Here is a 26,889-nt window from a genome sequence, read left to right on the forward strand (position 1 = left end):
TGCAGAATGGGGGCTGCACACATTTGCCATACCCTCCACGATCAAGTCCTCACCCCAATGCTATCTGTAGGTTTGGGGGGAAAAATTCCTTCCAGTAGCACCTTAAAGACCAACTAAGTCAGTTCTTGGTATGAGCTTTCGTGTGCATGCACACTTCTTCAGATACACTGAAGCAGAAGTTTCCAGACCCTTCTATATAGTGAGAAGGTGGGGAGGGGTATTACTCAGAAGGGTGGTGGGAATGGGTGGTTGGCAGATAGCTGTGATGAGCCTGTTGACGACTCTTAACGACTGCAATAGGTCTTACAGGGAGAAGCAAGGGGTGAAAAGGTGAAAAATGGCTTTGTCATGTATAATGAGATAAGAATCCAAGGTCTTTGTTCAGGCCAGGTTTCTCCATGGTTTTAAGTTTGGTGATAAGTTGTAATTCAGCAGCTTCTCTTTCCAGTCTATTTCTGAAATTCCTTTGTAGTAAAACAGCTACTTTGAGATCTTGTATAGAATGTCCTGGGAGATTGAAGTGTTCTCCTACTGGTTTCTCTGTCTTGTGATTCCTGATGTCCGATTTATGTCCGTTTATTCTTTGGCGTAAGGTCTGGCCTGTTTGTCCAATATAGAGAGCTGAAGGACACTGTTGGCATTTGATGGCATACACAATGTTAGATGAGCAATTAAATAGTCCCGAGATGGTATGTGTGATGTTGTTGGGGCCAGCTGCTGAATTACAACTTATCACCAAACTTAAAACCATGGAGAAACCTGGCCTGAACAAAGACCTTGGATTCTTATCTCATTATACACGACAAAGCCATTTTTCACCTTTTCACCCCTTGCTTCTCCCTGTAAGACCTATTGCAGTCGTTAAGAGTCGTCAACAGGCTCATCACAGCTATCTGCCAATCACCCATTCCCACCACCCTTCTGAGTAATACCCCTCCCCACCTTCTCACTATATAGAAGGGTCTGGAAACTTCTGTTTCAGTGTATCTGAAGAAGTGTGCATGCACACGAAAGCTCATACCAAGAACTGACTTAGTTGGTCTTTAAGGTGCTACTGGAAGGAATTTTTTTTTGTTTTGACTATGGCAGACCAACACGGCTACCTATCTGTAACTGTAGGTTTGGGAGGATGTCTAGAAGAAGGCAACCTGCCAAAATGCATTGGTTGGCCCTATGAGCTGGAACCCTGAGCGCTCAGCAACCTGCCCTGATACAGACTTCCTTCCAACCGCATGGATTGCCACAGGGACATGACAGCTTGAGGAGGAGCCTGGGTAGCCCGGTTCTCAATCGAGTGTTACTTAGAGGTTACTTAGAGGTGAGGGCAAGGCACATTGTAATCTGTGTTATTATTACTTGTTTATTCCATAACTATGTCCCTGGATTAAACAGGTTTTCAAGGGCCTACTTGAGATGACCTAGGCTCACGGTGGCCAAGAAGATGGAAAATGGCAATAGAAGCATCTTAAGTCCATGGAATGTTCAAAATTGTCAGATATGGATTATGGCACCTTAAACCTTGGTTATTATGGGCACAACAACAGAATGTCTAGGCGCTTTCTTTTTTAAAAACAAGAATAGAAATCTGGAAATGAATGAACCGCAGCTAAAATATTATGTTCTTTTTCACATGGTCTACTTCCCCTGCCCACCCCCCTAATATTCTTGACAGGGTCCCTTCTCCAGCTTCAGAGAGTAGCTGGAAGTGGGGAGGCAGAAAAAGGTCCTCCTTTCCTTCCACTCTGCAGTTTTAATCTGAAATCTTAGGGGCAGTACTGCACCCAGAGCTCAGAAACTGCTCGCGCTAATGAAATTCCCTGTCGCAAAATGCGCCTAGAACAATGGGAGTTTCGAACACTGGTATGGATAGGAAAGGATTTGCATTTTCACCCAGCAGGAAGTGGATTGAGACACTGGCCCACCTTTGCTTTTCAAAAAGGCTGTCGAAGAAAGCCAGTTGTTGGGTAGGGGTTTAGATTTCCCAGGACTGCTGAATTTCATCCTCATTAGGGAGTTCCATGCAGCAGTCCTCAAGAAACTTGCTTCATAATCATATTAAACAAATCATTACAGCAATCACAGACTGAGGTTTAAGTGAATTTCAGGCGTGTACTCAAATGTTTTGCTAGTGTCCCACGTTTCAAATTCCATGCTCATTTTTGTACTTCCACCTTCAGCTTAAGCAACGAACTGATGTATAATAATAATATTTTTATTAAAAGAACAAATCATGCAAATACAGGGGGGAAATAATTAGATGGTTTTTTTTGTTTTGCGTTTTGCTAATGAAGCTTTTCACATCACTTTGAATATAGTAAAAAGGTTTAAGGAGTGAGGAAGCAGGGAAGATATTTTTTTCAAGGCCGTAGTCTGACAAAAAACAAAATTGAACCGAGGGTCATGCCCTGTTGAAATGAACTGGAGCTGCGCAGGAGATTCTGTGGTTCAGCTCCCCTTCACGTCTGTGGGGCTTGCCCTGAAGAACTTCCCAGAGGATTGGGCCCTAAAATAAAAGCTCCTTCAAATAATGCAAAACAGAGAATGGAAAAGAAAAATAAATTCTGGCTTTCAAAGTTAGTAAACATAAAGTATTAGGTGTACCTATTATGCTCACTATTCCAACCATTTTTAAAAGTTTTACAAAATGAATTACTGTCACTTTTTTTAAAAACATTGTGGAACAGGAAATGAATGTGCACAACTCTACACTTTTCTAGCATTCTTGAACTAATTCACAAATGCATGGAAATAATAATAATAAAAAATGGAAACAAAGGAAGGGTGAATGTAGGTAGTTTGGTGTTAAAAACTATACAGGTATGAAGAGCTTGTTTGCCACAGTAAAGACAGGATGGGGGGGGCCTGTCCTTTGATGCGTGCTATGAGGGTAACTTTTTATTTTATTTTTATTATAAACACTATTAAATTCAGACTGCTTTTTTGGTTTTTTCCCTTTATCTGAATATACAAGAACATTCATTATCAAATGTTCATTATCATCAATACTACAAAGAACGAGACACAAATCGCAAGAAACAATGGAAAATGTTAATAAAGCTGAAAGATTTGAATTTTTTAATTTTTTTAAAATTTTTAAGTTTTTTTTTAGTTTCTGCAGTTTTTAATTTTTTTTGTTTTTGGTATCGAAGTCGGGGTTTTCTGGGCAGAAAATAATGAAGCAAAAGTGTATGAGAAAAAGGCAGCTCACAGGTAATCAAAATAACCAATATTCATAATAATCAATATAATAATAAAAATAAAAATAGTAAATCTGGATATGCAGAGAACCACTACCAGTGTATGTACCATTAAGGAGTTAGTACCGTATACCATGACAGACCAGAAGGAGGAAGATATGTTGTTACAGGCAGATAAATGCAGATCCATTTATCTCCCCTGTCTCTACTGCCACGCAAGTGAAATGATAAAATTCAGATCCTTGTCCAGTACGAGGTTAAAGTAGTGAATGTTACTGCACAAGACTATCCACCTACACATTTAAATGGGGCTTGAATAAGATTTGCTTTCCAGTGAATTATGCCTCTTGTTCACACATTACAGCCGATGATACAATGGTCCACGTGAACATTGCAAGGAGAGATACGGAGTAAAGAGCATACAAGAAACGCAGTTAATCAAAACTATGCTAATTACATCAGGAAACTGAATACAGGCATTCACACTTCCTAAGAGGTACCAACCACCTCGGGTGAACAAATTGTAGTGCTCAATTGGCTTTAATCTCAAGTGCGTCCAGGCGGTCAGGGAAATAAGGGCTCGATGGAATAATGTTCTGACTCGATATAAGGAAGCTTCATAGAATGTTCACAAGAAAGGGAAGGGTAGGGTTCTAATGCTGACACAGCCTGCAATCCTATACACACTTACATGGGAGTAAGTCCTATGGAATTCAGTGGGACTTGCACCTGAGGATGCATGCACAGGATTGCACGGAAAGATGCACCAGCAAAATCAGCTTCGCCCCTCCTTAGCAGCTACAAAGCACTGAGGTGGGTGGAACAGAGCTCTTTGGAGCATCTCAGACTTGGCTTTTTTTCAATTTGCATTGATCACTCTTGGCTATTTGCCACCTCAGTCTTCTTTTCTCAGATGATCACAACATAGACAGAAGCCCCCTAACTTCACATGCACATTAACCATCCCAATTACAAGGGGCAAGGAGACTTGGGAGTGCTAAGGAGCTTTGATCTTCATGGAGTAACCGTGAGTGTGCCGCTCTAGAAAACATCAAAACCACAGCTTCAACCCACTCTTTTGAGAAGAAGTGCTATCATAAGGCAATAGATGTTGGGCCAGAGGATGCAATTCTTGAGGCTCTCGGTTGCTTCCTACTTCTTTGACTTGCCACTGGCATGCCATGGCCCATAGCTGAGATTGTTTTGTATCTCTTCATCCCTCCAGAGGTGTGAAAGAGCACTTGAGACATATTTTCACAGCCTCCGTACCATCAAAGGTAGGACAGCCCCAAAACCCTTGCATACTTCAGGCAGTAGATGCCAATGGTGTCCTCTTTTGCTGACTGGCATGCAATCCACTGGGAAATGCCTGGGAGCAAGCCTCATTGAAATGTCTGTCTGTCTGTCTCCCTCCCTCTCTGCCATCTGGGCCAACTACCTCTTTTTGCTCTGTGGGAGGAGGGCTTTGCCTGAGAACAGGTAATAATTTAAACCCGGCATGCAAATATCTTTTTCAAAATTTGCTAGTCAAAGAGATATCTGTTTTAAGGGTTTTTATGGGTCCAATATGCAGACCAAACTAGTCTGCCTATTTCCTTATTATTATTTCTTTTTCCACTAGGAAAATGGTGAGTCAAACTTTAATTCTCTTTTTCAAGATCAAGACAACCGTAACCATTTTAGCAAGGATCCATTCATAAACCTGTAAGTAAGGTGTGAAGCTACACAAGCCCAATCCCTGTTTATATGTGCACCGGTAAAATACAATGTGCATCCTAGGACCTTAACATCAGGAGCTGGGCTCTCACTTTCCCTATTAACAGATTTTTAAAAATATATAATTTGAATACTGCTTATATGCCAAAATGGCCTCTAAGCAGTTAAATGGTAAGATAAGAGTGTATTCAGGGCTGTGGGTATGTTGTGATTTCTGCAGCTTCACTGTGCAAGTCCAGAGTTGGATACCTTGCTTAGAATGTGGCATCTCGAGAAGTTCAGATGTCGTTTTTTTAAAAGCAAGATTCTAAACAGCATGGCTGTGCACAAACACTAGGAAGGATGTAGGCAATAGCTGGATAAGGCTCAGAAATATGAGGGTAAAATGCTGAATGCCTCTGTGCTGTGCATGGCTCCCATCACTCTGCTCTTATCCAGTTTCCCCTACTTTCCCCTAATTATTGTAAGCTTTCCTACAAAACGCCTAAGCATTTCCCCTGCAAATCTTTGAAACACAAATATTGGAACTGGAATAAATTATGCAAATTGACTTCATTTGCATTGCTTTATTCCAAGCACCCAAACGTGAATTTCCTTGGTGCAAAAGCATGCGCGGCCCTAATTTTACAGTTCTGGGGTGGGGGTGCAGAATGGGAAACAGCGGCAGTGACCAATGGCAGGAGACGTGACTGGGGCTTGATTCAAGGCACAACGGGATGGTAAGAAGTAGATCTGCCCACATTCTCCTGGTCATCTTGGTTACCTTGTGGCATGTTGTGGACATACCTTTGCAGTACCCGAATTGCATTTATCCAACCTGTAACGGGGAATATCCTGGAAGGCAATTTCACCAAGGGTTCAGGGTCTTAAGAAGAACAGACAATTGTCCTTACATGGAAGAGGAGGAGGAGGAATGGCGCCCAAAAGGCCAGGGGGAAGGGCTTAGGTGGCTCCTGCAAAGAGGTAGTGAGAACATCAGAGAAACAGAAGGAGGTGGATGCCAGATAGGCTGGAGGGAGGTAAAGGCTGACTCCTCAAAAGAAAAAAAGAAAATATCATGAAAATGCACAAATACTTCTAGAGGCTGTTTGTTTCCTTCAGATTGAAAAAATATTCTGGTGTGAGAGAATGGGTGATGTAAAAAGGAGTAAAAGGAGAGGTGGCTTCTACCCAGAAAAGAAAGGGGAGAGAGTATAAAGTAGTGTCCAGATTGGCAGAAAAAAAGCATCCCAACCAAGAGAAGAGAAGGAGACTCTTGCTGTGTCTGCCAATCAGCTCTGGATCCAGCCTGATGGCGTCAACATTAGGAGAGAAAACCCCTCCCTTCTCGGCCCCCACTTCTGCCAGGTGCAGGGGGGTGGGGGCAGCCAGGGATGCCGGATTGCTGGGAGATCAGTTGGAGGTATCAGAGTGAACGCTGCCAGGGCCTTCTGTGGGGGAGGTCACTGACGAAGGAGTTGTAGCATCCTGCCAGCCTCCATTAGCCTAGAAGGAACAGAGAGAGAGCCGTCAGTCACTTTCACAACAAGGGGCTCAAGCCCCCCAAAGCTTTCCCAGCAGGAGCTCCCCTCTCACTAAGGGGACGACAAGATGCACTTTTTTCCTCTTAAAAACTAAGGGGAAATGTCTGTGCATCTTATGGAGCGAATGTGTGGTCACTGGAGCTAAATTGCCGAGTGTGGCACACTCCTGAGCTGCTCTTTGGGGCTGGCGGGGGAAACCCAGGCTTTCCCCGCCAGCCCCTACAAGCTGTGCAGCGCTCCCTCTAGCTGTTCTAGCTTCTGCCTTAGTGGCGCGAAGCCTCCGCAGGGCAGCGGGGAGCCTTCATCCCACTGCCCTGTGAAGGCTTCGCGCGGCTATCCCTGGCTTTTGCAGGAGGTACATCTTATGGTCCGGTGCATCTAATAGAGTGAAAAATCCGGTATTTAAAGCTTGATCCAAGTAAGAATAACTCATTTTCATGGAGCATAAGCTTCCGTTGTTAGTCTACTTTATCAGAAGTGGAACTGCAAAGCAATATAAGCCCATTAACAAAATGTTGGTTCTCAGTAATGCTCACTTATTTTTGGAGGGAGTGTAGCACATATTGCACGTGATAGCGTAAGATACATAATAAGCAGTGATTTTTTTCCGAGAAAATAGGTGTCGGAACTCACCATGGTTACAGTAAGTCGCCGGGCGACTCAGGGAAGCCCTGAACCGATGCCGGTTTGACAACAGCTGTGCTGACTGCCCATGGAGGTGCCAAAATCTACAGCAAGCTGTCTCCCTAGCTGGTTTGGGCGTCTCCTCTGGTTCTGGTGCAGGTCAAATAAATGGGCCAGCCTCCCTCATTCTCTTAGATTCCAATGGGTGGCTAGGGCAGTTCAGAAGGGCCCTTGCACTAATGTGTGCAATAATAGAGCCCTGGCTGGAAAGCTTAAAGCCTGCTGCTGCTGCTGCTATATGGGAGATGGACTGAATAAAAGGAAATAGGTCTTGGCCCTGCCCCATAGCTTGACCAATTGGGGCTAGGAGCGGCTAGGAGCCTGGTGCTCCTCGACTCAGATCTTATATACCTGTTCCATGAATGCTAGTTCATAAATTATTGAAATGCAGCCCCCGCCCCCCGGAAATCCAGAGCGAGAGTATCCCCAAGAGAAGGCATGGGGAAGAGCCCAGCATATCTCTAGCGACTACAGAAGTCCAACCAAATCTCAGGGGTGTGAAATATCAGATGATCCTTAAGGTACATGTGGCCCTAGTGGTTTAGGGCTTTGTAAGAATTAGAAATCATGGGGGAGGCGAAAGGTGTTATATGCTAAAGCTCTGGACTTTGCGATCTCAAAATCTGTGCCTCATCTTCATTCCCCATTGTAGTGTACAAGTATATTATTTCAGTGTGTCAAAAAGTGGTCCAAAGGATTATGACAGCCATATCTAACCAACCAAGGATGCTAAATCTGTAACACGAGAATTTTCAAATGGTTAAGCAGCCTGCACTATAAGTTAGGGCGCAAATTCATTTTCCATCTAGAAAAACTCACTAAAATAGCCATTCATTTCTTTCTCCCTCTCTCTCTCTCTCTCTCACACACACACATATACACAGGGACTTTCATATATTGAAACCCATGCTTTCCATTTTTGTCTTAAAAATATACATTTTTAAGATTTCAAATGCAAGTTGCAGATTCCAAATATATCTTCCATTTTGGAGATACATATCAGGCAGGTGTGGCAGGGGGGCCAACTTGAATAAAATATGGGGCGGGGCTTGCAGGTAAGCCCCACCCACATAATTGATCACATGATGCTGTGCACACACACCATTGGAATGGCAATGGCCACCAACTTTTTTGGGGGGTGGCCCCCTCAAATATTTTATTGGGGGAGAGACCCCTTGGTCCCCAGGAATTAGCTCCTATGCTGTCATTTGACAATTCAGCCTCCCCTCCCCCGGACATTTTTGGAACTAGAATATCCTGCCTGCCCTTAAATGCAAATTTCCAGGAAGAACATTTACGTGTTTAAAGGTAGGAAGAGATGAGGTATAAATATAGAATAAGATACATTGACTCAAGTTCCTGTTAAAAAAGTAAGGAAACTGCATTTCCAGAATTTTTGTGCAGTGTAACGCATACCATATTAGAAACACAAGAATGTGAACCACATGTTCCTAGGACCCTCGTACCTCCGGGACCGCCTCTCCTGGTATGCCCCACGGAGAGCCTCAAGGACCATAAATAACAACACCCTAGTGGTCCCGGGCCCTAAGGAAGTTAGATTGGCTTCGACCAGAGCCAGGGCCTTTTCAACTCTGGCTCCGGCCTGGTGGAACGCTCTGCCTCATGAGACCAGGGCCCGGCAGGATCTGATTTCTTTCCGCAGGGCCTGTAAGACAGAGTTGTTCCGCCTGGCCTTTGGCTTGGAGCCAGTTTGATTCCCTCCCTCCCCCCCTCTCTTTTCCCCTTCTTTTCCTTCTCCTCCTGCGATGAGGCTACATTTTAATATTTTAATGTTCCATTATTTTAATTGTTGTGTTTTATTTTTGTTTTTAAGTTTGTAATCATTCATCTTGTTTTTATTATTGCTTGTAAGCCGCTCTGAGCCCGGCCTTGGCTGGGGAGGGCGGGGTATAAATAAAAAATTATTATTATTATTATTATTATTAATGAGCTGAATTGTAGGGGACTGGTGGCAAACCAAGGTTGGCATGCAGAGAAGTCACATATAAACTGCTCTTATTCTCAAGTCCTCATTCATCCAAATGTCCAACTACAGCAAGAAAAAGTGTTGTGTATGGATCTCAGCTTACAAGACTTAGACTTGTTCACATATTAAATGCACAAGATAGTTGGGAGAAGATGGTGACTCATGCAAGTGAGAAGCTAACTGTGATTTTCTGTGAGTTCTTTCCTCTGGTCTAATGCTACTCATGTGAACATGAGTTATGTGAGCAACTGAAGGTGCAAGAAGGCTCACAGTGATAATATAGGTAAAAAGGTAAAGGATCCCTGGACGGTTAAGTCAAGTCAAAGGCGTCTATGGGGTTGTGGCGCTCATCTCGCGTTCAGACCAAGGGAGCCAGCGTTTGTCTGCAGTTTTCTGGGTCATGCGGCCAGCATGACTAAACCACTTCTGGTGCAATGGGACACCACAACGAGTGCCAGAGCACATGGAAACACTGTTTAACTTCCTGCCACAGCGGTAGCTATTTATCCACTTGCACTGGCATGCTTTCAAACTGCTAGGTTGGCAGGAGCTGGGACAGAACAACGGGAGTTCAGACTGTCGCAGGGATTCAAACCGCCAACCTTCTGATCGGCAAAACCAAGAGGCTCAGTGGTTTAGATCACAGCGCCACCCGCGTCCCATGATAACATACCATTGTAGCAGCAGTAGTCATTTTATTACAGTCAATGACCAGTATCAAGACAAAAACATGCTAAGGTTCCGGAAGTTATTGACACTGACCATTTCCCAACCACACGGCAGTTAAACATACAACTGAGTTCTTACTGCTTAAAACAATGGTTTCCAACTGTAGTCTACTGACCACCAGTGATCCATTATTTTCATCCAGGTGGTCTGTGGATTTGTGATTGAAGACTGGAGACAGCACATCCTTTGCATTAAATGTGGTCAGCTAAGACCCTCAGCAATTTTCAAGTAGTCCGTGGCAATAAAGGTTTGGGAATCACTTGCTGAAAGGAAACCCATAGTCATTTGATGCTAAAAAGCCATTTTCAGCTAGCTCTGGATGCAAACTGGAAATAAACACCAGTTTAAAATCTTTCTTTTAAAAAATCACATTAAATCAACTAGGTGGCCGGAATGTCTGCAAAAATCCGGAGCCCTGGTTTGCTGCCAGCTACATTTAGCACACATTTTAACTTTCAATTTAAAGTTTAGGCAGTTAGGAATTGTAAATCTCAGTTCATAGTCAACCTATTTGCATGCATGGCTGGGCTTACTTCACCTTTCTAAGTTACACACACACACCCACCCACCCACCCACACACACACACCCACACACCCCTAAGCAAAGATTTCTGGGAGATCCAGTCTTTTCGCATTAGGTTTTAATCTACTCATACATCCTAAAGAGGTTGTATTGCATATCCTCCTACTTTGCTACAGACAGGCTTATTGTTTACTGCAGAATATGCAGCCAGCTCATACACTTCCACGTCCTGACCACTGCAAGAGGCAGCAATTACCACAGATTATCAGCCCGACAGTGACAAGCCGGGTAAAGAGAGACACTGAGCCAACTCTGCCGCCCGGAGACTGGCATATTCAAGTACACTCAGGACATTAATAGCAATTTACGTGCCATCACTGAGGGAAAGCCACAATGGCCCTGTTGGCAGCCTCTTATTTTGAAGCCTGTTATTTGTGGGAGTTACAAGCTATAATCACAACAGAAACTTTCAAAACCCTTATCTTCGGTGACACACCAAATCTATTTCAGAACTGTAATTGCTATGTCACTGGAGAGTTTGCTGCTTAATGCACTCAAATGACATTTAGTGTTTGCCGGGTCATTATAGGGAACGGGAAATGTAAGGGGGGGAGTGGGGAGGGCTCCTATTGTGTACTCAACTTATTTTTAGAAGGGGCTTTATTGCAGACACCCAATTAAACGAGATAGAGAAAGAGATAATCTTTATACAAGACAGAGATCCTTACTATTTGAATCTTACTCTCCCATTCTCAGCCCAGAAATACTCTGGAACCCAGTACACCCCCCACTTCACTCATACTTGAGAATATGATTTATTTCCAAAACAAGAAAAGGACCCCATCCTCTGCAAATTGTATCAGTGTCTCCAGGAGTCCATGCATAAGCTTCCTTCCTAATACAGTGGTACCTCAGGTTACAGACGCTTCGGGTTACAAACTCCGCTAACCGGGAAGTGGTTGCTCCAGGTTAAGAACTTTGCCCCAGGATAAGAACGGAAATCGCGTGCTAGCGGCGCAGTGGCAGCAGGAGGCCCCATTCTCGAAAGCACGCCTCAGGTTAAAAGCACTGTTAAAAGCACTGAAAGCACTGTTTCAGGTTGAGAATGGACCTCTGGAACGAATTAAGTTCTTAACCTGAGGTACCACTGTACAGAATAGCCCTGAAGCCTTAAAAGGAGAGCTAGACTAACACTGAGAGGTTCTAGGATTTCTTATGGTTGTAGCTGCACATCATGAAATATGGATCCCAGAGCTTGAGTCCTCGACTCAAGAGCAATTCCAAAAATCCAGGGCTTGATTCTTACGTTGCATTTTTGGAAAGGCAGGCCCACAAGTGTGGCGACTTTGTAATGTGGGAATGGCTGTGGAATACAGCTTGTGTGCGCATGCATATGCTAAAAAGCAGATGGGAGATCTATGATGGAACGAAAAAGCCCAAACCACACTGCTGCAATAATTCCCCATGTTACATTATAGTACCTGATTTGGAGCACTTGAAAATACAAAGGAATGGACGTAACAATACCAAAGCAGCCCTCAAATTAGAAGTGCATGGGCAGCTTCCTGCTCAACAACCTGCTACAAGATCGTGATTCCAACAGCCGGGTGCTAATTTGCTTTGTCTTGGCTCCTGCCCTTGTACTTCCCTAGATATCGTGGTCCAAGGAGGGAGGATGTTTTGTCAGTTTAAGGGCCTCATTCCCTCATGGTCAATCTTCTGGGGGGCTGCAAGCCAGTGGCAGATGCAGTCAAAACAAAAGGTTGTGTGGTCAAAGAGGGCATGCCCAAAGCTGGCAGTGTGGCGGGCAAATGCTCTCTCTATCACACACATACCTGCACCATACAGGGTCCACATTGTGCTTGTGCCCACATCTGCATATGACTGCTGTCTCTGTTTAGCCAAGGCACATCCTGACCCCTCCTTCTGTAATCCTCATAGAACTCTAGCCCAATGGTTGCCATTAATTTGACTCTGAATTGATACTAGAATGAATTGATTTTAGAATTAATTGATTGTGATTTTATGTAAACTGTGTTATTTTTACTGTTGTTAGCCGCTCTGAGCCCGGCTTCGGCTGGGGAGGGTGGGATATAAATAAAATTATTGTTGTTGTTGTTGTTGTTCTGTTGCATGTGGCTTCTGCTCAAAGCTACCCTTAACTAGGGAAACTGCCCAGGGACGCTTCACTTGGGAGGGCCCCGTAACTGAAGATGGTGCCAAAAGCAGTGGCCACAGACAGCAACCAACAGGAGGACAATGGCTGGGAGAGAGCCACAAGTTCATCCAAAAGAGCTGAAGGGAGAAGGGGGCACACCTGCGCTCAAAAGGCAGCTGTTGATGCAGCAGAGGAGCCTTGCGGAAGTTGCGTCGGAGGCTCTGCAGGGCCTTGGAGGTTGTGTCGAGATTTTTGTGGGTGCCTGGGCACCCAGGGCTCTCTACAGTTGGCACCAATGCCCCACAAACCTCTCCTTGCTCTCTGCTTGGAGCAACCAAGAGGTTACTGCTGCTTGGCTCTGCAAAGGTAAACAGTAGCAACAGAGCTGCCAATTCCTAGAGTGGAAGGGAAGGCTGGCGGGAGAGGCGTTTCTGCTTCTCCCACTTCCTAGCTCTGTCTCTGTAACTGGAGAAGAGAAATGGAAGTCAGGGAGTCCAGGCTAAGGATCACAGAACCACCTGCTCTTTTATGAAACAGGAACAGCTTGAGAAGTGTTGGGGCAACTTCACACCCGCCCTGGTCCTCGGATGGCCCAAAACAGGTCATATAGTTGTAGCTCTACCCACTATGCATCTGGTTCATGATATTTTATAGGTGATTTCATTAGATTTTATGATATCAAAATTTCCTCACAATTAATATCAATCATGGACAATCACAAGAAATCATGTGGAAGTACTTCACAAGCGTGATGCATTAAAATGCAGAGGTGAAATCTGATTTTTTTTCTAGAAACCACAGAGCATGAAATTTATGTCTCACCAAACTAATGAAACACTTGTGGTTTAATGGTGAATTCTGGATATAATGGAGATGTAAAAGATTTGGATTATTATAAAAGGCGCGGGAGTAAACGGCTAACAATAGGAGCCACAAAGGGGAGGGGAGGGAAGTCCAGGAGATCCTTTGGAATCTCGGTTTTATGATTTATGTTGTATATGTGAGTGTAAAACGTTAATTTGAAAAATCAAATAAATTTAAAGGTCCCCCCCACAAGAAACTTGTTTTTCTTTACAATATCACTGCAATAGAGAATAAAGGGAGAAACTGGTGTTCCTCCGTAACTTGTAATTTTTTTTTTATACCTATTTTTCTGTTTGTTTTGCATCTTATATCCTCAATACCGGATTCATAGAGTCATAGGATTGTCGAGGTCGAAGGAATCCTGAGGGTCATCTAATCCAACCCCCTACAATGAAGGGATCTCAATCATCCCTGACAGGCTGCCATCCAATCTCTGCTTAAAAACCTGCAGAATCCACCACCTTCCGATACAGCCTGTTCCATTGTCTTCTTCGTGATGTTTCGTCAGAATCTTGAATCTGTCACTTGAATCCATTGCTTCAGACTCTACTCTCCGGAGCCTTGACCCTAATAATCAGATATAGGTAGGTAGCCGTGTTGGTCTGCCGTAGTCGAAACAAAATAAAAAAATTATTTCCAGTAGCACCTTAGAGACCAACTAAGTTTGTTATTGGTATGAGCTTTCGTGTGCATGCACATTTCTTCAGATATTTGAAGAAGTGTGCATGCACACGAAAACTCATCCCAATAACAAACTTAGTTGGTCTCTAAGGTGCTACTGGAAGGACTTTTTAAATTTTGTTCCTAAAAATCAGATCAGTGCAAAAAGTGGTCCCTGTAAGTACATACACTGACCAAATATACTCGAAGGGGTCCTTTTGGCAGGTGTACCTTATTTATTCAGAGATCTTATTTCTCCAGACTTTATTTATTTAAAGTAGGGGATAATGTTATGAACGTGGAAGCAGGTAAATTACCTGCTGCTGCAATTTCCTCAGCTTGATCTGGCTTTAGAATTGTTTACCCCACCCCCACCCCAAAAAAGTGGAAGGAAGGAAGAAAGGAAGGAAGGAAGGAAGGAAGGAAGGAAGGAAGGAAGGAAGGAAGGCTTATGTAAAAACATAGCACACTGTTTCATTTATTTCACTCATTCCTGCATACTAGTTTCAGGGACATGGTAGAAGAATCCAGTTTGTCTGCAACCACAGAGGATGAGGGTTAGGATAGGAGGGTGTCACACTGAGGAAGAGGTAAATGATTCATGGTAAGGAACAATAGTCTTCTTGCATCAATATGCCTCTAGAGGTCCATGTTTGAGACTTCCTGGAAGGGGCGTGTGACATGATCATTAGAAACATTGAGAGATGGGTTGAGCTGTATAACAACAACCATCTATTTCTTATACCCTGCCCATCAAACAGCAACAGCAGCAGCAATTTATTTCTTATACCCCCATCTGAATGGGTTGCCTCAGCCACACACATGTGACTTGCATGCCTCATGGGAACATGGAGCACATGATGCGTTGCACAGATAGGCTGATAGGCTGCACAGAGGAGAGTTCAGTGACCAGCACACATCAGCACCAATCTTGCAAGTTCCTGGAGGCCAAATTTCGTTTGTTGGGTAGAATATTATGTCCATTACCATTAGGGTAGTATGGTCAGAAATGCTACTTTTTGCATACACAAGACTGACAGGCGGAGCTGAGAGGTCTCAATGAAGGGATGAGGAAGGTGCTGTTGGGAGGAAGGGTTCAGTTTTGGCTAGGCACTAGGGGACAATTGTGAAAAGCTGATTCTGTACAAGAGAGGTTGCTGGTGCCTCATAGCAGTATTTATACTGATTTCTGGGGGAAGCCAATGAGAGCTGGCTCTTATTAAAAATGGTTCATCTGCACGGGATGATGGAGGCAATGAAGGGGATCCAGGGATGATGAAGGCAAACATTCCTGTTTGTCTCAAAAGGAAAGAAATCTGGACTTTACAATCATTCATTCTGAGCACTAACAAAATGCTTAAGGGGAGCCAGCATGCTTACTGTATCTGTGTGGCACCTAGAGCTTGACCCATGTTTCCTCACTAAAGATGGGGATGTAAACAAGCAGTTGAGAGGCGGCTACTTGTGACCAATTCTGAGGACTGATCTAGACATGGGTTTGGGTTAGCCCATTGAAGGGCGCGCACACACAGGGTTTGCATATCTAATCTCCCTGCTTTGAGTATGTGCGCCATTTCCAGTGTAAATGTACCAAGTCATTTAAATATGGGATAGGACAGAATGTGACAGCAAGATATAGAAGAACAGACCGTTATTTCAAGAGAACAAAGATGTGATGGAGAAAATGCACATGCAAAATGCATTTGAGGGGTGGTGGTGGGAAATAATAACTTGTATTTGCAAGCGGATGCCAGAAGACTCCAAGTCAAGAATGAAGAACATAGGGATACAGTGGGCCTGGAATCAAATTTGCAGCTCCATTGATACAGCATGGCTCCTGACAGTCCTGTTTCTTTCTGTGTGTCATGTTCCTTCTAGGGGTTAATCTCCTGCAATGGGATCTTTCTCCTCTTTAGGGGCACCCCACCCATGTAGCTGTTCCAAGACGGTCCACTCTTCTCTATTGAGAAAGTCCTCATCTTTCCCAGATAGCTCAAAGTTGGAAGAGGTGGGCCTCATGTTCCACAAAGGCAACCAGCTTGCACTTGCTGCAGGTGTAGTTTTGCACATTATTAGACAGAAAGACAGACATGGTGTTGCAGGTCACTGCAGCTGCTCCCTCGCCATCCATGTCTCTTGGTCCTACGGACACCATGAAGTAGCATTCCAGGCCTCGCTTGGCAAATGTCCCTGTTTACAAGTCCTGGTCACAAGCTCCCAGAGGCTGCAAACAGCTTAACAGAACTACTGGCTGCTAACTCCTCCCCCAATTCAATTCCATTTCAGCTTCTATTCTTAAATATAGAAAAGGACAGGGCAGGGCAGGAAAGGGCCATATCATTGCAAGGAAGCTCTCAGGTTACCAAGGAGAGCATCTACTATGATTGATGCCTTCTCCGTGTCCTCTTGGAAACCCAGAAGCAAGAAGATTCCATAGCTTACCTTGGCAACTCATCCTCCTACTACCCACTGCTCATGTTAGGTTACATTTATTCAACGTAAAAGCATATTCAGGCAGTTTAAACTCAGTGCTTCTAATGGCATGATCATACATTGTTCTCCCTCTTCTGCAAGCCATTCCTTTCAAGAGAGTCCTTTCTTCCCTCTTCCCAAATAACTGGCCTGAAGATAAAGGCAAATGCACCATGTCCCTTCTGGTATTAGTGCTGATTCCCATTCTGCAGCTTCCTTTTATTAATGACTACCAAATTAGCTTCAGTTCTGCACCTGAATCCATGCTGGCTTTCATCTCCTCTCGCATGCCCTTTCCCTAGCTCTTTTCTTCAGCAGAGCATCCCCTGGTGATTTGGTTTAGCCTAGAAAACTACTGTGTTCAGATATATATTCAGTTGCAGTGAGCTGGGCTTCTCCTTGGGGGGTGGGGGCAGGGTTAATTTGTACAGAAGTATCATATCTTATCATGATCAGTCTCCGATTCATTTATTCCTCAGTATTAAAGAGCCAGAATAGAAATGAATTCGGCTAACAGAGATTAATGTGGAACGATAGGCTCTTTCATGTGGCATTTTCAAGCCCGGTTTTTGCAATGGGTTTATATAATCAGACATAATTGTCTGCACATGTTCAGTTGCATTTACTTCAGAATGCTTTACTGTCCTTGCCTGGTGACGTCAGGGCTCGGTGCAAACGTGGGCGCTTAGATGCCTGTGCTAAATTCAGAAGAAGTCAGCTCAGAATTCCAACAACAAAGTCACACGCTATGCTTTATAACATTTCTGCCCCTCCACCATGCCCACCAATGGCTTCAAGGGAACATCCTCCTTCCTCCTAATGATGAGAAGCCTGCCAATAATCCAATATTGCCAATAATGCCAATATTTTTGAACGCTTCCATGCCTGTAGTAAACTAACATACCAGGCAAAGTTATTCTCTGTGATTTACTCCATGAAGGGCTTTGAAAGTATACAGGAGAGTATTAAAAATGGGACCTTTCACGTGTCTGAAGTGATACAGATCAGAATTCTACCACCCTAGGTCAAAAAGGAAATGGCAGGCACAACCATATTTGATGTCCTCGAAGGGGCATTTAATTTTAATGTCAAATAAAAAACAATAAGCCCTCATTCTCCTTACAATCTGTCACATCAGGTTCCCCCTAATATTGTAATTAGGTTGGAAGAACATCTTACAAAAGTGGGAGAGAATACAGTCCCCCTCAACTGTGTGGCATTTTATATTAAATTAGTTCCTCCACCTCTCACTTTATATACGAATCAGACAGAAATGTGAACAACACACGTGACTGTTCTCAGCTAACTTGGCTACTGCCCCATCCTACACAATGTACATTGGCTCGGAGTTGCTCTGTCTGGCACGTGATTCCTCTAACACACACCCCCAGAGAGAAAAACAACATGAACTCCCATATGACCCAACTTGCCAACCTGTGAGCTTCGACTTACTTTGGGTATCTAGGCACTTGCCTTTTAACGCCTCAAATTTTGTACTTGAACAAAAAGGATGAGAGAGAGAGAGAGAGAGAGAGAGAGAGAGAGAGTGTCTTGGCAAGCCGTTTTCAGACTTTCCCTTCCATCACATCCTATCCTTGGCACTTCCTTTCATTTCAGCTTGACATGAGCTCATGGAGAATGCCTAGCAGGTCCAACGGCAGCATGCTGTACGATTCCCCACTGAGAAAAGACTTGCTTTGCCTAGCACTGTTGTGAGCAATGCAGACAGTAGAAATCCTGAAGGTTATCTAAAGAGGGTGGGAGAGACCCTCTAAACCTTGTACTGCCCTTTGCCACCACCCTCAACGGGCGCTCCTCGCGTCGGAGGCACGCATGCAGTGGAAAGTCAAAACATCAGGACCATGCTTCACCCTCCCAGTATTTTCAGGTTAATCCTTGAGCGCAATTCTTCCCCTGACCTCTAAAGGGGCAAAGAGAAGCCCCCGACACAGTGTACGGCAGCCTCCTTTTCCAGGCTCCCCACTTCTCCCAGCTTGCTGTCACCGCCACTGAGATGGCGGATGATTGATCTGAGAAATGAAGTTGGATTGCTGTCCCGAATCTACACTCGGTTCTCCTTGTGTCTGTCTGATCGATTTCACTCTGTACGAAACAGCTTGTCGCTATGAATTTTCATGCTAGTGAGGAGCCGCCAGCGCAACCCAGAACAAGTAGAAGATGTTCCTCTCCTCTCCACCCCCTCTCTCCACCCCTCCCCTCGGTTTTTCTTACTCTAATTTCTGTATTAGCATCATCGTCGTCGTGGTCATTATCATCAATCTGTTAATAATCCATTTTTGGCTTTTAGAATGGGAGAGGGCCCACCCACTATTTTAGATGGTACGTTCAGCTGCAATGGACTCCAGCCCTTGGCCTTCTCGTTGGAGATGTCTGGGTCCCCTCCTGCCACTGTACTAGGTGTCACCTGTTTAGCAGCTCTCTCAGCAGAACGCAAGTGGCCGCAGGTGCCATGTGAATATTGATTGCGTCTGACAGTCCTAGACGCCAGCTGCCTGCACAAGGCCTGCCCCATCGCCACTTTTTTCGCAGAGAGAACTCTGCCGTTGGCACGACCGATACAGAAGCAATAAACTAGGTGACCGTAAAGCTAAGACAAGTCCTACTAAGTGGCATTCTGAGCCCTATGGCTTTGAAATAATTGGGAAAGAGAGAACCAACAAGAAAGGGAAAAAAAGAAAAAAGGAAGCCTATTTTTCTTACACTGATGCCCTGCGGACTATACATCTGACTCGCTGCGAGTCCGTCACTGTATCCTCCTGTCTGGCTGATAACATGGCGAAGGGTATCCACCTAAACAGACCAACAACAACAAAGAGAGAATTAGGAACACAGATATTAAAAGGCAAGACTAATTTTGGGGGTGACTAAAATAGGATGATATGACTATAATCAAGATTTCCCAGTGTTCGCTCCAAGCAGCAATAAGTGAAGATGCCTCCCTCCCTCCAAACATCCCACTATAATCCCTGATAGTAACAGTGGCAGCAGCAGCCGCCGCCCATGCTGGATTCTGAGTAGTGCAGCAAATGTTGGCGAGAAAAATATACAAGGAGGCAAGTTGGTTGGAGGTCCTTGGTTGAGTTAGCAATTCCTATATGGGGGTAAGAAATCTACTCCGTCCAAATCTGTCAACCCTGCTATCCACACCAGTTATTCAACCCAAGGTTTCTCAGTGCCACTTGCAACTGAAGAGAGTTGACTTAATACAAATGAGCGTTATGAGGGTTCACGCCTTGCCTCTCGAGACCATTCCTCCTTCTTGACCGCGCGAGACTGCCTGCCATCTAGCATGCCTTCTTTTCTGCATTCAGGGTAGCAATGCAACCTAGCTTTGCTTTTAATGCACCTTGACATGAGATGGAAATGTTTGAGTGGTTGGCACCATTATCTAAGGGTAAAAGGAGACTCCCGAAGGGGTAAGCAAATACCTAAGAAGCTGTTGCAACCATTGCATCAGGAAGAAGTGGCTTACACCCCAGTGATTATTTCCTGCACTCTTCCCTGTCAAACTGGCTTCTAGGATAGGATGGCTAAATGAAGTTTGACACTGAAATGGGGGAAAGGGAAACTTCTGTAGTTCAGCACCACTCTCTTGTCATTAAACCAAGCAGAATATGACAATATGGACATCTTGAAAAATAAGCCCGAGGTACAAATATCTGGTCATTTCTCCTAGAAAATCCACTAAGCAAGTTGCATCTTGCGAAATACTCTTTCCGTTCAAATACTGATTTCTTCTTACTGTAACTAGGAAGCCAGAGCCAAATGCATTCACAAAGCGTGGGCAACATCCCCAAAGACAATTTTTGGTAACAAATAAATAAAATTGTTTGGTTTGGGGTTTTTGTTTTGACTGGTTTAGGTTGGTTACAGAGTTTCGATTCCTCTCTTGGGACAGGAATGGGGAACGCCAATAGGATCAAAGGCTCTTCATTCTGATATTGATGCATTCACTGGCAGTACATCCGATGGATCCCTACCTGTGACTGCACGTTGGCTCCAACCTGGGCCCCTTGGTAAGAATCCCCATTGAGTGACTGCACGCTCATGAATAAATCTCCAGAGTTTGACATGTTAAAAGAACTGGAAGAACCTGGAAAGGAAAGAGTGAGGCACCTGAATCATAGAAAGGAAGAGGACCAACCACACGCCTGTCAGCCAAGAAGAAGGAAATGACATGCAAAGCAACCCCAAACAGGAGACAAAACAGGTTAGTAGCACAAAGGACAGAGCAAGCAAAAAATAAAAATATAAAAAATTAAAAATTAAAAGAGAGAGAGATAGAGGATGCACTGTAAGAGCTATAAATATCACATCTCAAAAAAGCTCGCCCTCCAACCAACTTCTCAACAGAAATGAGTCCTTCAGAATTCAGTGCTTCCTGATGGAGGGTGCGGCACATAGCTCCTGTTTTGTGGGTGGGAGGTTGCTTTGTTGCTGTGGACAGCACACTGATGTCTTAGCAAGCTTTGATATTTTCAGCTGTGATGCCTGGACAGCAGTCTTATCTTGTTTTTAGAAGATGACTCCCATAAATATAGATGAATAGAACATGTTTGTGGAGCATGCCATGCTAAGACATCGCCAGTTTCGTGAGGGGTTCCAGTCATAGCCCGCAATGAATCTATCTTGGCCAATTCGGCAGGATAGCAAAATGTAGAATAGAAGCAAAAGCCAGGGATTTCCACTAGTCCCTCACGCCCCACACATCTAGAGGAGCACATAATGTGCCAACTTTGGGGTGTAGGAAAAATGGGCCACAAGAATGTGGTAAGGCTCTCTTGATCTCCTCCGTGTTGTCTTTGTCTCATGGCAAAATCTGGAACTCGCTAGATCACGTTAGCTCAATAATCTCAACCACACACAGGGTTGAAAAGTGTAATTCCAGACGTAACTCCCTTTCAGTTTTCCCCCTATGTCCCCCACAAAAAAATATACTTTATAACACAGCAACCTAACTGCATGAGATAGACTGGAAGGAAAGGATTATTTTGAAACTCTCGTGCAACTGATGTTAAGAATGAGAAAGCTGAACGTGCAAGGTTTAGTTTTAAGCATGACATTAGGCTTGAAGGGAGAGACTTCAGGGGCCCAGGTCAATTCCATTGCACTTTTGCAATGCTAAGCTGTTCAATATTTCCCACATGGAAAATATATAACTACTATGTCTAGGGTTGGTTGGTTTGTTTGCTTGGTTTTTTGCAACTGCCCAACAGTGAAATACAGATAAAAGCTCTGTGAACCTTTGAACTATACTTTCTCTTTGCAAATATTTTGGTTAAACCAGGTGTGGAAAACCTTTGGTCCTCCAGGTGTTGCTAAAACTCCCATCTGTGCTAGCAAGCATGGCCAATGGCAAGGGATGACGGGCACTGCAGTTCACCAACATCTGGAGGGCCAGAGGATTCCAACATCTGTGCTAAACACTTAGCAAATGGAGGGAGGGTGTAGTTATCTGAAGAGTACAACCATCAGAAGACAAGAAACAGTCCAACAGTGAGTTCCCCTGCAAACATCTCCCCTGCCCACGAAGTCTTTTTTTGCTCCAATGTAAACGCATCTTGAAGGAGAGATTCTAAAATGTCACAATAATTAGCAAGGGCTAAGAAGTTCTTCAAAGTCTCCTTTAGCGTATGGTGGAAACATCCCAATTGACTTCATCAGGCTTTGGGAAAAAAACCCTGTAACTGAAGGATTGCCTCCTTACATACCATCCTGCCTACTCCGTAAGATCAGAAGGACTTTTTTGCGTTCTACTTAGGATGGAGAAGTGTTTGATGAGAGCAAGAGATAGGGCCTTCTCAGTGACTGCACCAATATCATGAAGCACTTTGTCCTATGAAGCGTAGGTGACCCCCTCTCTGGCTGTTTCACACTGGTTGGGGAAAACATTTTAATTCCAGAATGCTTTTACCTGCTAAGTATCTGCTGTAAAGGTCATGTTTTGGCTGTGATCTTTACCTCTGTTGTATTTCAATGAATTCTTAATGCTGTGTTTTTATTGTATTTTATGATATTGTGATTCTAAATTGCTGTAAGCTGCTCTGCATGGCGCACAGTCACTAAAAGGGCAGGGAATAAATCTATCTGTCTATCTATCTATCTATCTATCTATCTATCTATCTATCTAATCACACTTTGACAATAGATAATCTACTGGAAATGGTTCCGATTACTTTTCAAGAACTCCCATTACTGTGCAGCACTAAGAGTACCAACTTTTTGGGATTCAAAAAATGCCATGATTATACCAATATTTTCCTTTCTGTGACACCCGCCTTCTGAGCATACAACATGTGCCTACTGTAATTATTTAAGTCTCACAGGAATGCCATGGGATTTGGGTAAAAGTATGGTTTTCTCTCCTTAACAGATGGCCTCAATAAATGATCTGGATTTTCAAGGTCGTGCAGCAAGCCAATGATATCACCGCAAAGAGGCCCTAGGAAGCCCGTGTGCCTCCATCCCCTTTCTGCAGACAGCACAGGTTGCTTTTTAAGTTAGTTTGCTTGAAAAGTGTGGGTATTTTACCCCGCACTATCTTTTTAAAATATCCCTCCAAAAAAGTAGAAATGGCATTTACTTGACAGATGGTGAATCGGCAGGGCAGAGGGAACAGTCACATTCAAAGCAACAATGGTATTGATAGATGCCATTTACTGAATATATGTTGATATTGATGCAGATGGCACAATTCATCAGGTTGGTCTCCTGTGAAAGCCCTATGGAAATGAATGGGTGGGCCCCAAGAGTACTTGTGTTCTTCCACAGCTCTCATTCATTTCTATGAGGTTTATGCTTGAGAATGTCCCAGTAGATTGTGTCCAAAGTCTTCCAAAGATTAATGCACATATGTAAGTGGCAAATGTGCACATCAATGGAATTTACACCGTACAGATAGAGTCAGAACAGTAATTGCAGAGATGACCTTTAGTGTCATCCGTGATGCTGCTTCAGCATTCTTGGCATCAATGCAAAATCTTCAGGAAGGAGAGTTACTATGGCCAGGCATCTCCAAGGGATAATACAATGGTGTGGGGAAAGGAAGGACATCAAAACAAAGACACACACCTCCCTCAATGAACAGCATCTCCAGAATTTCGGGATGATAGTTCATTCAACTGAGTTTTGAAAGCAGAAATACATTCCTCCCAACAATATTCCATTTCCCCTTCAGCAGAGTTTGACATTATCTTTTCCATTACTTACATTTTTGAGCAATGTGTAGGAGAAGCGGAATGAAGAAAAAGGATGTTTTGCTATGCTGAAATAGTCAAACACTAACTAAGGTTCCCTGACTGGCTTGTGAGCTGCTGTCTCTGAACAGTCTCCCTGCTTCCATCTCTGGAGCCAGAAGCAAGAGCACCTCATTTGCTCCAGAAGTATTCTGTTGGCAATTTCATAAAATATTATATCCCAAAATGGAAGGTAAACTTATCAATGACTACTGGTCACAACTGCCACCCTGCTGAGTGACAATGTGCTCCTGACTTTCAGTTGCTTGGCTTGAGAACTTTTCCATGATACCCGCCTGAGTACCAGTGCCTTGTTTGAGGGAGATCTCAATAAAGCATTAATTAACAACATTTTGAACATGGGCAAAATGGTTTTCTCTTATCCAATGAGTCACTAAAGCCAACTCCTGATTTATCTGGGAAAAGGGACCAGCATTTACAGCTCAGAAGGCCTGACCTCCATCTTTATTTACAAAACTTCCTTAGCCTCTGATCTTCTGAATCACTGATCTTTAGATTTTATTGAAAGTGAAGTTCAATATTTAATTCTTATCCTGTTTTAGAATGTGGACTTTTATAACAAAGGGATCAAATAGAAAGGAAATGTTTTGATGATTTTTTAACATTATATCCCCATTGCATGTGTGATGCCTTCTTTTACAATAATTCACATTGGTGGTAACTGTAAGCTCCTTAAAGGAAATGTTGTGGAAGTTAAAAACAACAACCAAAAACTGTTATAGGAAGAAAAGAGGACCCCCCTCCCGTTTCATGTGATTAATACAAATCTAGTTAAATTTAGAGCAAGTTGAAGGGAGAGACCTAGTTCTGTCTAGCTAACTCTTGCTTAAATTACTGAGAAATTAACAATTATTTGTTTTCAGGCCTAGACGGAAGATGCTGTCTTAACTGCACCTGCATGAAGAGAAAGCAGCAGTTTGCCAAGAGTGATTGATTTACACCACAGGGGAGAAGGAGAAGATCAGAGGAGACTCACAGCAGCAGGATGAAAGTCTGAGGTGGTGTCGGAGCTGGAGAGACAAAGAGGTTTTTTTGTGTGTGGAAATGAGGAAAGGAGAATCTGCAATGTGCAGAGGGAAAAGAAAATGGTGCATTACAGCAGTTGAAAGGAAGGGAATCTGGCCAGATCAGCAAGGGTTGACTTACATGGACCCAACAGGTAGGCAAGTGGATAGGAGTAAGGGGAGAGAGCAGTTGGCTAAGAGGCTCAGTCAATGTTGTGAAGCAGCATAACTCCCGAGGAAGTAGGGCATGGGGAGGCAAACTAAGGCCCAGGGGCCAGATCTGGCCCAATCGCCTTCTAAATCTGGTCCATGGACGGTTCAGGAATCAGTGTCTTTTTACATGAGCAGAATGTGTCCTTTTATTTAAAATGCATCTTTGGGTTATTTGTGGGGCCTGCCTGGTGTTTTTACCTGAGTAGAATGTGTGATTTTATTTATAATGCATCTCTGGGTTATTTGTGGGGCATAGGAATTCGTTCACACACCCCCAAATATAGTCCAGCTCCCCACAAGGTCTGAAGGACAGTGGACCGGCCCCCTGCTGAAAAAGTTTGCGGATCCCTGGAGTAGAGGGTGTTACACAGGGTGTCAAACTCCAGGATAATTAGCAGCTGCTTTTCAAACTAAGAAACCACCAACCAATAATTTGGCCACAATAAGGAAATTTTGTCCATGGTATGATTATTTCCCACCTAGTCATTTTGACACCTTACTTGCAAAATTTAACAATTCCAAAGTACAGACGCGCTCTCACTTTCACAAGATTGAATATACTACTGCCTTCAGCTGTACTTGAGGGTCAATTTCAAAAGATTGCACTGGAAAAACGGTTATGTTCCTGTGGAGATGGCAGTACTGAGTCAGTGGCTCATGTGCTTCTGGAGTGCAATCTTTTTAAAGATTTGAGGAGTGATGTTACTGTTTCTTTTCTTTTAGCAGATCAAGACGATCAGGACCTCTGGGTATGGGGCGGTATATAAATTCAATAAATAATAACAATAATAATCCGGTGACAGCAAAAACTGCAAGGATTTTTTAGCAGGGGTAATTAGAATAATATCTATTATTTGATTATTGATGTAAACCTCCAAAGTGTCATTTGTATAGTTAAATTTTTACCTCTGTCTTCAGTACATTTTATTTTATTTTATTGCTATGGCTAGTGGCGGATTCAAATAAAGATTCTTCTGATGTGAACCTGCGAGTTGGTGAACGCCCATCTGCATGGCCCCAATACAAGCCTCTACTGTTAGGCTCATCCTCCAAACATAATGTCCATTTCTTATTTTTTCTAAAACGCTTCCACACATCCCTTATTGTCCCCTGCCTTCCTTTCACTCAGTGGGGTGTCGTTTCACGCACAACACAGCAACAACTCCAGTTTTGCTTCCAAATGTACACTTCAAACAGGGAGAAAAAGCCACTTTGGGCTCTCTGACAAGAGAACCTGCAAGATATATATCTCAGCAAATGTGTGCTTTCTGCATTCATACTGTACTTTTGTTTTTCCTTGCACAGTTAAAATGTGTCAGGTACATATATATATATATAAAAATGTAACATGTGAAGCAGTCCTAAATGTTTTTGCCATTCTGGGCTATTATGAAATTCAGCCAGGCAAAATCACTTCTCTTATCCAACAAGCCACTGCCTTAAAGAGCCATTCCTCCTATTACAAGGAGGTCTTGGGGAAACCAACACGAAATGTTGTCTTGCGGAAGTTTACTACGGATTCGGCTCCTTGCCACGGCAAAAGGGCAAGTCTAGATTTGGGGATTTTTTTTTTATGGCTGCTGTTCACAGGCCAGGGAGCGGAGCTCATAAAAAGGTCAATTCTCTTGTATAACAACTACATTACCAAACTGCTTCTTGTAACTCACAGGCCTTGAGCAAGACAGTAAATGATAAACCAATAAGGCAAAACACACCATCTCAATTTTCAAAAGTAGTGAGAAACAGATTGTAATTTGTGATGTGTGACCTGCATAGTGTTACTTGTGAGATTTGATTTCTGGTACTCCTCCATTTTTGCCTTAATGGGGGCAAGATCACCAACAGCAATGGCTGCAGCCCTGGGGCTGCAGCTGCCAGCACA

The 26,889-nt window shown here is 43.6% G+C and overlaps 1 protein-coding gene across 3 annotated transcripts in view; it reads right to left on the minus strand.

Moving 5' to 3' along the window:
* Positions 1-2,194: 2,194 nt before the first annotated feature.
* PBX1 (PBX homeobox 1) overlaps positions 2,195-26,889 on the minus strand; it is a 219,738-nt gene continuing 195,043 nt past the window's right edge. For 2 of the 3 annotated variants that reach the window (XM_083743935.1, XM_083743934.1), the window contains exons 7-9: positions 20,515-20,627; positions 19,235-19,324; positions 2,195-6,398 (exon numbers count right to left, since the gene is read on the minus strand). In XM_083743935.1, the coding sequence (XP_083600061.1) occupies positions 6,306-6,398; positions 19,235-19,324; positions 20,515-20,627 (296 nt within the window). In that variant the 3' untranslated portion in view covers positions 2,195-6,305. The remainder of the gene's footprint in view (positions 6,399-19,234; positions 19,325-20,514; positions 20,628-26,889) is intronic. The other variant, XM_083743936.1, reaches the window with a different exon arrangement.

This window comes from Podarcis gaigeae, assembly GCF_964106915.1.
Source record: "Podarcis gaigeae genome assembly, chromosome: 6".
In the NCBI taxonomy this organism is placed as follows: Eukaryota; Metazoa; Chordata; class Lepidosauria; order Squamata; family Lacertidae; genus Podarcis; species Podarcis gaigeae.